This window comes from Lethenteron reissneri, chromosome 27 (assembly GCF_015708825.2).
Source record: "Lethenteron reissneri isolate LAM-NWPU_2019-01 chromosome 27, ASM1570882v1, whole genome shotgun sequence".
In the NCBI taxonomy this organism is placed as follows: domain Eukaryota; kingdom Metazoa; phylum Chordata; class Hyperoartia; order Petromyzontiformes; family Petromyzontidae; genus Lethenteron; species Lethenteron reissneri.
This window is the reverse complement of record NC_083805.1, coordinates 17,445,014-17,459,063: the sequence shown is the minus strand read 5'-3', so window position 1 is coordinate 17,459,063 and position 14,050 is coordinate 17,445,014. Positions and strand designations below refer to the sequence as shown.

General features: G+C 50.1%; 1 protein-coding gene across 1 annotated transcript; it reads left to right on the top strand.

Annotated features, from left to right (window-relative positions):
* Positions 1 to 1,628: 1,628 nt before the first annotated feature.
* LOC133348490 (dual specificity tyrosine-phosphorylation-regulated kinase 4-like) lies at positions 1,629 to 13,774 on the top strand. The gene is made up of 13 exons (XM_061561327.1): positions 1,629 to 1,650; positions 3,412 to 3,478; positions 3,937 to 4,039; positions 4,916 to 5,064; positions 5,409 to 5,545; positions 7,144 to 7,290; positions 8,130 to 8,268; positions 9,006 to 9,087; positions 9,259 to 9,431; positions 9,928 to 9,988; positions 10,195 to 10,312; positions 10,663 to 10,803; positions 12,813 to 13,774. The coding sequence occupies exons 2-13, from the start codon at positions 3,473 to 3,475 to the stop codon at positions 13,525 to 13,527; spliced, it is 1,971 nt and encodes a 656-aa protein (XP_061417311.1). The 5' UTR covers positions 1,629 to 1,650; positions 3,412 to 3,472; the 3' UTR covers positions 13,528 to 13,774.
* Positions 13,775 to 14,050: the final 276 nt, after the last annotated feature.

The window sequence follows — 14,050 nt, the reverse complement described above, 5'->3', positions numbered from 1 at the left end:
GGCATGGGGGGGGGGCATGGGGGGGAGGGGGGAGGGGCAGGGGGGGGAGGGGGGAGGGGCAGGGGGGGTGAGGGGGAGGGGTGGGGGGGTGAGGGGGAGGGGCATGAAGGGTGAGGGGGAGGCGCATGGGGGGGGGAGGGGGGTGGGGCATGGGGGGGTGAGGGGCATGGGGGTGAGGGGGAGGGGCATGGGGGGTGGGTGAGGGGGGAGGGGCATGGGGGGTGGGGGGGAGGGGCATGAAGGGTGAGGGGCATGGGGGTGGGGGCATGGGGGGGTAGGGGGGGTGAGGGGGTGAGGGGTGGGGGCATGGGGGGTTCGAGAGGGGGGGTGGGGCATGAAAGGTGGTCGCGAGGGGAGGCAGGAGGGCATGGGGGGAGGCAGGGAGGGCATGGGGGGAGGCAGGGGGGGCATGGGGGGTGAGGGGGGAGGGGCATGGGGGGTGAGGGGGAGGGGCATGGGGTGGTCGCGATGGGGGGAGGGGGGTGGGGCATTGGGGAGGGGCATGGGGGGAGGAGCTCATGGCTGTGACATCACGGGGGGGGCGTGGTTACCTTGTACCGCCCCCGCGTCTCGCGCCACTGGCAGTTTGGCCGTTAGAGATGTCTACGTAGTTTATACTTTAGTTGTTTACGTGGTGGTTTAGTTACTGCAGCTACATACTATTAACATTCCTTCCCTTTATTAATGCTACCCCTATCCCCTCCCTTTGATGCTGCTAATCCTGCATAATGCACGGGCATAATATGACTTTGAAACCCCCCGCCCACCTCCTACGCATTTCACAAGTACAGAAGTACTAATCACATACCTGAATTTCCCATAAATATGCTAAATTCCTCTTGATATGCAAATTATTTTGTCAAGGCGCCCTTCCCCCCTTTCAACCAAGCTTAAATATACGCTCCAAGCGTGGTGGTGTTTCATTCAGACGCTGTCTCCCCGACAGACCTGCTCTTCACCTGAGGACGGCTGCTTGCGTTGTGGCCGAAAAGTCGTAATAATTATTTTATTATGTTTTATTTTCATTATTTTATTATTTCCCTTCTACGTGACTTTACCAAAAGAACCAAGAAGATGAATGCCTGCAGTCACGAAAGCTTTAAATCGAGATCTAGAGGTGTTACGTACCGGGGTGTAGCAAGCCATTACGTTGCGGTGTCTACATCCGTGCATGGGGTGTCGACATCGACGTCCGCATACAGCCCCGCCCCTCGGGGGGCAGTTGGCTATATAAGGCGGTGCGTGAGAGAGCTCGAGGCAGTCGTTGGAGCAGAAGAGCCGTTGGAGACTGAAAACCAGCTCGCAAGCCCTGGGACTACACTGAGTCGGTCTTCTGCAGGAGTGGAACCGAGCTGTGGGTGAGTGGTGGCTGTGTGAGTCTCTGTGTGTGAGTCTCTCCGTGTGAGTCCGTGTGTGTGTGAGTCTCTCTGTGTGGAACGGTCATGGTGGGGGTATTGAGGGGGGTACATGGGGGGTCTCGGGTGGGGGGCAGAGGAGGCATGGGGGGAGGAGCTCAGGTCGGGGGGGAGGAGCTAATGGCTGTGACATCACGGGGGGGCGTGGTTAACTTGTACCGCCCCCGCGTCTCGCGCCACGTGCTTCCCACTGGCAGTTTGCCCGTTAGAGAGGCGCCGACAGACCCCAGAGCAGGTGAGGAGTTGAACCGAGCTGTGGGCGAGTGGTGGTGGTGGTGTTAGTCTCTCTGTGTGAGTCTCTGTGTGTGTGTGTGAGTCTCTCTGTGCGAGTCTGTGTGTCTGCGAGACTATCTGTGTGAGTCTGTGTGTGTGTGAGACTATCTGTGTGAGTCTCTGTGTGTGTGTGGAACGGTCGTGTAGCTGACAGCGTGCCGCGCTATTAACTGCGAGACCCCGAGGTGGATTCTCTCTCAAGGCCAACAGCAGTGACGATTATCTGAACCGGTGCTGGGCCTCCCCTAGGTCGACTCAACCTCGAATGAGTACCTGGTGCGGTGTGTAAAGGTCGCCACTAGGGAGACAAAGGCGGCCGGGCGTGGTGCTGGCAATCCAACCCCCTCGTGTGTCGTGCCAGCCTTCATACGCACTGCTGGTTAAGAGCACTTTCCCCTACAGACTGTTAAGTCTCTACGGGGATCTTTGTTTTTATTTCGATTTAAAGCTTTCGTGACTGCAGGGATTCATCTTCTTGGTTCTTTCGGTAAAGTCACGTAGAAGGGTATTAATAAAATAATAAAAATAAAACATTATAAAATAATTCTCACGACGTTTCGGCCACAACGCAAACAGCCGTCCTCAAGTGAAGACCAGGTCTGTCGGGGAGACAGCGTCTGAATGAAACACCACCACGCTTGGAGCGTATATTTAAGCTGGGTTGGAAGGGGGGAAGGGCGCCTTGACAAAATAATTTGCATATCAAGAGGAATTTAGCATATTTATGGGAAATTCAGGTATGTGATTAGTACTACTTGTGAAATGCGTAGGAGGTTTGGCGGGGGGTTTCAAAGTCATATTATGCCCGTGCATTATGCAGGATTAGCGATTAATTACGACTTTGTTAACGTCTAGCTTTTCAGTGTGTGGATCCGGTCTCTTATTTTAGAGGCGGTTGAATTTGGAAATCAAGTTCTCCTTACATTTGGTCGACATAGCGGCAGCTGAAGAGGCAGTCATATTTTCTACATGTTCCCAATCCGATGTGGACATTGTTGCAGTCAAAGATAAGTGTGATTTGTAGAGTGTCTTGTCTAACTGATCTAGTTCGGTGCGCGTAAGTCTGATTTTCTCTGAGATAAGAGCTAAGCTAGTTCTAGACAGAATTCGTTTAGCATTAGAAGAAGTTACAGCAGCAGAGTATTACCTTAGAGTCACGGCATCTCTTTAGAAAGGTGAGAGACTCGATTAGCTGAGCCTTCTTTGTCTTTGGTGTCCCATACTGGCAGGGGGAGGAGTGGTGGTGTTAATGTTGGTGGTATTAGTGGGGGTGGTGCTTGTGATGGTGGTGGTGTTAGTTTTAGTGATGGTGGTGTTAGTGATTGTGGTTGTTATTAGTGGTGATAGTGGTGGTGTTACTGGTGTTAGTGATGGTGGTGTTGGTGGTATTAGTGGTGGTGGTGTTAGTGAGGTGGCAGGATGCCCTGGTGGTCCCCATCTTTAATAAGGGAGACCGCACAGACTGTAACAACTACAGGGGCATCTCACTCCTCAGTGTGCCGGGAAAGGTCCTGGCAAGGATTATTCAACACCGCCTTGCCAGGCATGATGAGGAAAGGCAGTTGTTGCTTTTTGTGTTTTTCGTATTATGGGTGACTGGTGAGGATGTGAGTCTGTGTTGATGATGAGAGTCCGCATTGTGAAGTGACGTGTGTTTAGACCTGGGTTTGTCACGCCCCTTCGACTCTGTGACCCTCGCCTCTGTCTCCCGCTCTCCACGCAGAGACCCGGACCGCGCGAGAGACACCGTGAGCTCTGAGCACCCTCGTCTGCAAGTTGCTACCATGGAGGTAACATGTGGCTCCTCGACTTGTGTGGTGAAGTATGGGTGGACGTGTGTTCTCCCCTCTGCGTGTGCCTACCTGTGACCTGTATACCTGGATGAGCTTCTCCTTGCCCGCCTGAGTGTGTGTGCGTCTATCAGTGTCTCTCCGAGATCCTGTTGGTGTACATGCCCGTCTACGCGTGAGCATCTACAGCACTGTTATCTATCCACTGATGGATGAACGCCTCGCTCCCTGAGACCCTGCTACCCCTCACATCCTGTGATGGAATAATCCGCCAAGCGCCGGTTTCGTCGCACCATCTCTCTGGCGGCTCTCCTCTCTGATGTGTTCCGTTCCTTGGTTGTCGCTGTTATTATTCTTGACTGTCAGCCATTGTTGTCCATCCTGGCCATGGCTCGTCCTGCCCGAGTCCCACTCACTCCTCAAGCTCTAGTGGTGGACCTTTTTGTGTGTGTGTGTAGATCAGCCGAGCTGGAGAGGCTCGGAGTAACGGCGAGTCTTGCACCACGTGGAGTGCGCTGTCCTCAGCGCGCACCGCCTCCATCCGCAGCAAGTCGCCACAAGGTAAGAACAGAAATGAGTGACGTCAAGATGGCGACACTGAATGGTGGGACATCACGACGGTCATGTTTCAAGGGGGACGTGACAGTGACCATGATGCATGGGGGACTTCATGGTGGCCATGTTGCATGGGTGATGTACCGTTCGACTTTTGCCATTCTCTGGTCTCACACCGGCGAGACAAGATCATAAAGAAGGCTGTCTCTGGTGCAGGCCAGTCAATTTCAAAGACAATGCATATATTATCGGAGCATGTTTGTTTGCATATTTTTCCACAAGTACTGTATGTGTGGTAAATGCAGACTTGATGCCTTGCAAAAGGTATCTATTTGGTGTTTGAACATATTAACACCTGTTTTTGTGCCAGAAAGGGTAAAAGTTATTCTTATTTCATAAAATCCTTGGCATATCTGTGTTATATTTATCTAATTCATTAACCCCGTTGTCAAATCCAAGCAACCTAAGACGTCATCAAAGCTGCATATAGCTGGACATCGAACGAAGATGGTCACTGCATCGCACGTTTTCAGATGTGCTTCTGCAGTCATCTGGAATGCTCTTCTGACATTAGGAAGCCACTGGAGCGATTTTCTTTTAAATCTATAATTTTTGCGAACTTTTTAGTTTATTGTCCTTCCCCCTCACTTCTGATTAGCAGGGTTGCCGAAGCACGGTGCAAAATAAGTTCAACATACAGACATAACTGGTATTGGCCAAAACATCCAAATCCCCTGCAAATTCCTCAAATTGGCATCACACAGCAGACGTAATGGCAGCATTGTCGCCCCCATTCTCTGTAAATCATCTGCAGGAACCTCCTGAAAAGGAATCTAAACAAATGATCACTGACAACTGTTGTTGTTATTCTCTTGCCTGCAGCAATCCTGGCTCTCTTTGGCCCTCAAATGACCCACCGGGAGAAGCTGGAGCTTGCCGCCATACAGGAAGTATGGTACTTTGCGCTCCGCAACAGATCCCGGGGACCAAACAACGATGGATACGACGACCACGAACATCATTACATTCCGGTGAGACTCGCCACAAAGCCCCCGCCGTGGGGGCGGTCGCAGGCGCAGCGGTCGCGAGGTTCGTGGCTTCTTGTCATTGCACCTGAAGTACCAACCACCCAGAGACAGCACACATGCACTCTCCCACACACTTCACAATCAAGTTTATTTCCCAAGTTAAGCCCATTGAGCTAATGAGCTTTTTAAGGGTGTCTCAGCCAGCAGACATCAGAGCATTCCACAATTACAGATTTAAGAAAACCAAACACTTAATAAAACAATTATTTCGTAAAATAATGCTCACACTTCTTACATGTTGTGATTTTCAAAATATAGTCAGTCTAAATGATTGTAATTTGGTGCAGGTCCAGCATGAGCACCTCCACTACCGCTATGAGGTGCTGAAGAAGATTGGGTACGGAGGTCAAGGCCAGGTGATCCGGTGCCTTGACCACATGAGGAACACCCTGGTGGCCGTGAAGATCTTGGTATCACCATTGAGGTAAGAATTCAGAGCGGTGTTGTCACAGACGACGTTGTTGTTCAGTCCTTTGCTGTGGGCGGCCGTGTGATGAGGTGGTGACAACTCGTGCCTCACAGAGGGACCCCGGTTCGACTCCTGACTCGGGTGCCCTCCTGTGTGGAGTTTGTATGTTCTCCCCCTGTTCTGGATCAGTTCACTCTTACATTACATAAATTCTTCATTTCACCTGGTAGATGCATTCCTGAAAAGTGCCGCGTTAAGGGAAAGCACATTAAGCAAACATAATATCCCCATATATAATGTAACGATAAAGTTTTGCAAGATATAATACACGCACAGTGATATGAAGATACCAATAATGGAGGGTATGCTGTCATGTCACGTTATCATTCCGCATTCCGCCTACTGTATCATACCGCTCAGCCGTGCAGTTTCATAGCGGGCACATTCCACGTTATAATGGGCGCTTTCCTGCATTAGAACAGATGCATTCCGGATTATAATGGGTGCGGTCCGTGTTATAACGGGAGCCTTCCACGTTATAATGGGCACGTTCCACGCTATAAAAGGCACGTTCCACGCTTTAATGAGGTTGTCCCATGTCATAACGGGCGCGTTCTGTGTTATAACATGTGCGTTCTGCGTTATAGCAGCTACATCATGGGACCTCCTTTGCCAGTACCAAAAATATACTGGCAAAGGAGGTCCCATGATGTAGCTGCTCACCCAGAGCTCTCATTCCTCTGATAGTGCTTGTCTTTGTGCTGTACGCCTTTTGGCGTCCTCTGGTTTAACACCGTTTTGAGACTAGACTCAACAGAAAGCTGTCTGGTGTGGACCAATCAGTTTAAAAGACAATGCATATATTATCAGAGTATGTTTTTTGTTTGCATACTGACCACAAGCAGAGGTGGGACAAAGTCATTGTTATGCAAGTCCAAGTCGAGTCTGAAGTCATCAAATTCATGACTCGAGTCTGACTCGAGTCCAAGTCACATGACTCGAGTCCACACCTCTGACCACAAGTATTGTGGTTAATTCAGACATGATTCCTTGTAAAAGGTTTCAGTTTTTTTTAAATATCTTAACACCTGTTTTGTTGCCAGGAAAAAGGGGAAAATCTATTCTCATATTTTGGTATTGGCAAAGGAGGTCCCATGATGTTCCACGTTATAATGCCTTGCTTTGTGAGAGCCACATTCAGTCACGAATCAGCTATGGCTCAGTCTCTAAAACTCAGGCTCAGCTCCAGCTCAGCCGTGGTTTGGCTCAGGCTTGAGCCACTCAGCTGCTGATAAAGATACACGAGTGGCTCAGCCGTGGCTTGGCTCAGCTCCTGGAAATCCTGAGTGTGGCTGGGGCCATGCTCGGAGTCGGCTCAATTCACACATTAGGGAATCACTACGTTAAGGCAGCACCCCAAACCCCCCTCTATCCCTTGCTTATTTTATCCTCTTCCCGATCCTTTCTGGAACCTTCCATGAGCGCGCTACTGGAACTCACAATGACATAACACTTGGGGAAGGTATAATTATTTAATTCTGAATATAATTTGTTTTTGGTCATTCCTTAAGCAAGTCTAAGTCATGATTCATCTGTGGATTTTCTCTGCACAGCTCCAAGCATGATAAATCTCAGAGAATGGAGATCAAGATGGCTCTGGAACTTCAGGGCGAGGGCAGTGATGAGGACTACAACGTCGTCAAAGTCCTGAACCATTTTGACTTCAGAGGACACCACTGCATTGTCCTGGAGCTGTTGAAGTACGTACCATGTGTTCCCACCGCCCCCACCCCCCCTTGGCGTGGTTAACTCCATTAGCTAAACAAAAAATATTTTATTTAGCAGGTAAATCCCACTGCCCGATTAGTTATTTTTCACAAGCGGCCTGGCTACAAATGATAGCTCAAAAAAGTGGCTGATGTGGAAGTGTATATCAGCCAAATACTCTAAACATATGTTTCTAAATGTAGAGGGAAAAACCAGAGGACCCCGAGAAAAATCCACGTGACCAGGGGGAGAACATGCAAACTCAGAATATACATGCGTCAGGGTCAGGATAAAAGCCCCGATCTCTTCCACACCAGGGGGGGTGATAACATCACACCACCGGGGCTAGATGTTACTTCTGGGATTCCCGTGCCAACCTTGTATTGCGATACTGTGGAGCTGTCATGTGCCCCAGGTGCACTAGAGGCCACTCCTCTTTTCTCAATCAGTGCCACCCACTTTTATATAGCCACGCCTCCACTCGATCAGCAGGTTGGCTGCAGCACAGTGGTGACGCTTGTGCCCCTCGGTGAAAATCCCTGAGTTTGATTCTCAACACGGACGCCTTTCTGCGTGGAGTTTGTATCTCCTAATAGATAACTCCACCACCCGGAAACAGAGCCAATGAAAGCAAGTGGTCAGATGTGCTAGCTGATTCGGTTTATCAGCAAATCAATGACCTAAACCCACACGGAGCTATGACTCATATTAGTCGTGAATGTGCAAATAGAATATTAATATTGTCGTTATCATAATCCACGCAGTATTGCAGGGTCTGACACTGACACTGCGTCGTTGTTGTAATTGTTGTTGTTGCTTCTGCCTTTCACAGGGAGAGCCTCCATGATGTGATTAAGGAAGCGGGGCTCCGGCAATTGCACATGGGGATGGTGAAAACTTACACCAGGGGCATCCTCAAGTTCCTTTGCCACACCAGGGCCAGGAGCATCATCCATGCGGATATCAAGCCAGTGAGTGGACACAGCATTCAGCGCGACTTTGTTCCGGAGTTGTGTCATTATTGGGGACTCGGACCATAGAGAAAACCGCCGACGTTGGTCACAGGGTCGATGTGTTAGGTCTGTCCGTCTATCTGGAAGGAGACAGGGTCACGTTACCTCTGGTGATGATCCGGTATGAATTAAACTGTCTTGTGGAGTCGTGTCGCTATTGGGGGACTCATCACAGAGAAAACCAGCAATGTAGATCACAGCATTGCCACAAACTTTGGGAAACACAAACCGGAGCTGAAAAGAATGATTTTCAAAACGTGCCAAACACGCGTTTGAACTGACAGGTGCCCATTGTCGGCTTCCATGCTGTGAATGGAAAACTTCCCAAATCGTCACTAAATCCGTGCGCCCTCGAGTGTGGTTTTTGGTTCGTAACTCGTTAACGGGCAGCTGTGAGCAACTAGGATAAGTTGTCTATAGAGCCGCACCCTTTTACTTAGATGGTGCTTCAGAGAGCTTTAAATGTGATGAGCCTCGACAAACATCGCTCGTCTTGACGCATTTGAAAGGGGCACCCCCAGTGGCAGCTGTCAGAAAACAGGGAATGTTGCACTTGACTAAAGGTTGACGACGGCGCTACGCCTCACCTAGTTCCCCTGTTTAGTATGTACTGTGGTACGTGATTGATCCACTGCGGGCTGAATGCTATTGGTGTAACCTTAGAGTGTGAATTCCTTCTTCCTCTCTTGCTTTAGGAAAATGTTTTAATCAAGGACACCGTGACCGGCACCATCAGGGTCACGGACTTTGGCACCAGCTTTTTTGTGAAAAGTCAACGTGAGTAACTTAACCTGGGTGTGAGTTTCTGCGTGTGGGTGTGTCTGTGTACCAGTGTGTGTGCAAGTCTCTTAGTGTCTGTACATGTGACAGTGTGTGATAACGATGCTGTTCATGACATAGTGAGTACACACATACATATTTGTTGTTGTTGTTGTGATTGTTGTGCAGCTCTGCATGTTGGTGGGACCCTGCCATTCCAATCTCCGGAGGTATTGCTGGGCTACAGATTGACCTGTGCAGTGGACATGTGGGCACTGGGCTGCACGGTGGCGGAGTTGGTGACCGGCAGGGAATTATTCCAGTCGGACAGCTGCGACGACCACCTCCCGTGCTGCATGGAGGTATTTCCAACTGGGCGTTCACCCACTCGTGATTCCCCCCTCCTTCCTTAAAGTTGTAGGCTCTGGGGGGGGAGGTAGGAGAGGGGGGGGGGCGATTGGGTACTTGGTGACCTGGCGAATGGCAGCCATCGTATGTTGTATGTGTGTACACGTGTGTGTCTTGTACGTGTGGGGGAAGCAGTGGTGCAGCGGTTAGCGTGCTCAGCTACAAACCCGGTAATGCGAGTTTGATTCCAAATCACGGCCAACATCAGTGAGGATTATCTGAACCGGTACTGGGCATCCCCGAGTTCGACTCAGCCTCAAATGAGTACCTGGTGCGGTGTGTACCTGCTTCATTATGACCAACCATCCCCTCTCTGTGTGTGCCACAGTCCTGGCCCTCAACTGGTGCCGCTGCTGTTGCTGCTGTTTCTACTCACTACTAAAAGCACTTGCCCCTACAGTCTGCTGCAGCTACATGGGTGACTTTTGCTTTCATCTCAACCATGTGCAGATCCTCGGGTTGCCTCCAAGATGTATGATGGATGCAGCTCCTGACGGAATGCACTACTTTGGTGAGTTGAAGGGTGGGGCGAGCAACCGACCGGATTCAGTGTTAGGGTGTGGCCTGGAGCTGTTGTAGTTTTTTTGGGGTGTTGGCCATGGGGGGGGGGCCTCTTTGTATTTTCAATTCCTTGGGTGGGTGGGTGGGTAAGTGGGTAGGTGGGCAAAGTGGTGGTTGGTGACTGTGTGTCTCTCCTGCTGTGCATGTCTCCTGCAGATCGTGTGGGCATGATGTTCTGCCCAGTCAAGAGAAGGGTGCCAGGGAGCTTGTCACTTCACGGGGCACTCAATAGCCACGACCCGGAGTTTGTTGAATTCGTCAGCTCCTGCCTGCGGTAAGAATCATCCCCCACCCCCTCCCCATAAGGATTTCCCCCACCAAGGTGATCAACGATCGCTCTCCTCCGATCACCAGGAAGATGTGGAGCTGAGTGAACCTGCCGATGACCAGTACCACCGGTGTTAAGATCGCCCTCTTTGGAGGTTCTTTAAAGATTCTACTCGGCAGTGCGAGGCTCAGGGCATTTTTAGAGTACTGCATATTGAAGGATTGCCGCTGCTACCACGACTACCGCTGCTGCTGTGCGTTCCTGGACCTCGTGGGAGAAGGGAAGGAACGTCAATGCTCTCACCACGCCTCTCTCACCATGTGCGCCGCGTGTGACCCCCGTGTGCCTCTCAACAGATGGGATCCGGATTGTCGCATGACGCCAGCGCAGGCGCTGGGTCACAGCTGGCTCCGGACCGCGGCCACCAGCACCACCAGCAACACCACCACCACTGCTACTCCTGGCAGTGTACAGTGTTTTGGAGCTGCTGAGCGACGGTAAGCCACGATCTGCTTGTCAAATGTTCAAGACAGTCCATAGGGAGGTGTGGAGCCCGGGGCAAGTCACAATTAAACCGGAAGTATTACTAATAATACAGGTTTGTTTCGGTTAGATCGCGTAGATATACGTGTGTTGTTAAACCCACCATCACCCAACACAGCCAATTAGTAAGGTGTATCATCTTCTTGGTTCTTTCGGTAAAGTCACGTAGAAGGGAAGTAATAAAATAATAAAAATAAAACATACTAAAATAATTCTCACGACGTTTCGGCCACAACGCAAGCAGCTGTCCTCAGGTGAAGATCAGGTCTGTCGGGGAGACAGCGTCTGAATCATGTAAACAAAATGTGACAATTAGTTACTAGATCAGCACACCAGTGTGTTGGAAAGCAAACCCACCACATTTACAATTCGAGTACGACATTTTGCCGGGGAGAATTGTGGAGAAATACTCCTGTTTCGGTCTTAAATAGTGATAAATTTGATGTCATCATGTGAGCCAATCTGGTACGAAAGCCTACGTGTTAAAAAGACATTACGTCTGACACCGTGACCTCGAAGCACAGGGCTGCCAGAAGCACGGTGCCCGGGGCGGTTTCCCCAGTACACCGTACCCGGCTCTATATTGATTACTACTACCCTTATTTAGCCAGCATGAGCCTCACTCAGTCTCAAGACTCTTTTTAATTAGAGTCCTGCCAAGTTGTTTGCAGTACAGAACAAATTTGCTTTTGCTACTGCTGCTATGCGATTCCTATTGAGTGATTTGGGGGTTCAATTTCTAACACTGCCGAGGATGTCCATCCAACACTGGTTGTGTGGCGTGTGTGTCAGGGTTCGGTTACATGGAGGAAAATGCCAAACCCCAAGGAATGAAAGTTACATTTTAATGTACAATTTTATTGAGGGACTGTGTGTTGTCTTGGTGAGGTCTGGGGCTGTTCTTGTTGATGTTTTGCTGCCTTGCCCAAGTTTGTATTTAGTGTTGAAAAACTGGCAGGATTTTGCGTACTTTGTGCTTATATGCTCAATTATTTCGGGACTTGCTTACATTTTTACACATTGCACTCATTTTCTTATGTTTGTTGTTGTAACTTGCTGACCCTGTGCCTCGACTGCATATCGGATTCCTCTTCATCCAGTCTAAATAACACTGGTCAACAAAAAACATGTTTTTCTGGCCTGGACTTTTACAGCTGTTTTAGACTAATTTCAGTGTGCTGATTACAAATCTTATCTCAGATTAGCTCGATCACATCTCATTTTTATGCTATCGGCATACCCCATTTTCATTGATTTTATCCGAAATTAACTCTGTCACTTATGATTGCAAGTTGTTGCGATTCAGTGACTGCTTTAGTGTTAAAATATGGTGCTGTATTTTTAGGATAGTGTGTTTATAATATCATTTTATGTAGATATCCACATTTATTTAATATTTTTCTTCTGTAGTTTTTATTGAAAGTGCAATATTTGAGATCTCAAAAACCTGATGTGATAGACAAAAACTGAAGCCAGATATGTAATCAGCACCCCAAAATTACATTAAAACCGTTGGAATACCTTATGCCAGAAAAAGTGTTGACCAGTGTAATTTTCCACATTCCACATGGAGAAAGTGGCCCAAGTTTGGGCATCAAACCCAGGTCCCTCTGACTGGGAGTTCCAGCCCTGCCGCCTGCAAACGAACACATGTACAGTTCAAACCCCACGTGTACATTCGGTTATATACGGATGTATTTTTATAATTGGGTTCTGGGTGAGGACAAATAATGAAGCAGCCATATCTTTGCCATGTAGCCTTTCATCCAGTGTGATATCGCAAGACTAATGCCCATTTTGTAACCAGACCCACGATGGGCAAAGGTATTCTGTGTTACTGCAGCATCGTTATTAACCTGGTTAATCTATCTCCGCACGATGGTGGGGGGGGGGGGGGGGGGGGGGGAGTGCGATCTCTGCTGTAGCAGGAAGTTGGAACAGTGTCGTGCGCATCTCTCTACAGAGCGGAGCCGGCGCTGCCCCCATCCTCCGCGCTTGCCCAGGCCTCTAAATGGCTGACGGTTGTTGTGGAGGAAGAGGAGACTCCGGTGGAGGAGCTGTTGGTGCAGGAGGAGGAGACCCTGGTGGAGGAGCTGGTGGTGCAGGAGGAGAAGACCCTGGTGGAGGAGCTAGTGGTGCAGGAGGAGGAGACCCTGGTGGAGGAGCTGGTGGTGCAGGAGGAGGAGACCCTGGTGGAGGAGCTGGTGGTGCAGGAGGAGGAGTCCCTGGTGGAGGAGCTGGTGGTGCAGGAGGAGGAGACCCTGGTGGAGGAGCTGGTGGTGCCGGAGGAGGAGACCCTGGTGGAGGAGCTGGTGGTGCAGGAGGAGGAGACCCTGGTGGAGGAGCTGGTGGTGCAGGAGGAGGAGACCCTGGTGGAGGAGCTGGTGGTGCAGGAGGAGGAGACCCTGATAGAGGAGCTGGTGGTGCAGGAGGAGGAGATCCTGGTGGAGGATCTGGTGGTGCAGGAGGAGGAGACCTTGGTGGAGGAGATGGTGGTGCAGGTGGAGGAGACATTGGTGGAGAAGATGGTGGAGAAGGAGATGACAAGGACAGAGGATCAGGTGATGGTGATGCAGGAGGAGAAGAGGAAGCGAGGGCGTCTGGCCCGCATAGCGAGAACCATCCGTTCACTCCTCCGACGCGTGCTGCTGTGTGGTGGCCGGTCCACCACACAGTAGAGGTGGTGGTGGTGGTCACGGATCGTTGTGAACCACGACCACTATCACCATACCCACCACACACACCCTGCACCTATTCACCCCCCTGTGATACCCACTACCCACCGCACACCACACACACCCTGCACCCACCCACCCCATGATCCCATCCCCACCACATTCCACACAAAGGGTTAGGGGTTTAGAGGGTTAGGGATTTATAAAGTTAAGGGTTTAGAGGTTTCGGGTTATTTCAGGGATAAGGGGTTTAGAGGTTTCGGGATTTCGAGGGTTATAGGGTTTAGGGGTTGAGAGTGTCAGGGGTTGAGGGGATTCGAGAGTTAGGGGTTTTTAGAGGGTTCGGGTTTTCAGGGTAAAGGGGTTTAAGGGTAAAGGGGTTCAGAGGGTTAGGGGTTTATAGGGTTTTGGGTTTACAGTGAGGGAAAAAAAGTATTTGATCCCCTGCTGATTTTGTACGTTTGCCCACTGACAAAGAAATGATCAGTCTATAATTGTAATGGTAGGTTTATTTGAACAGTGAAAG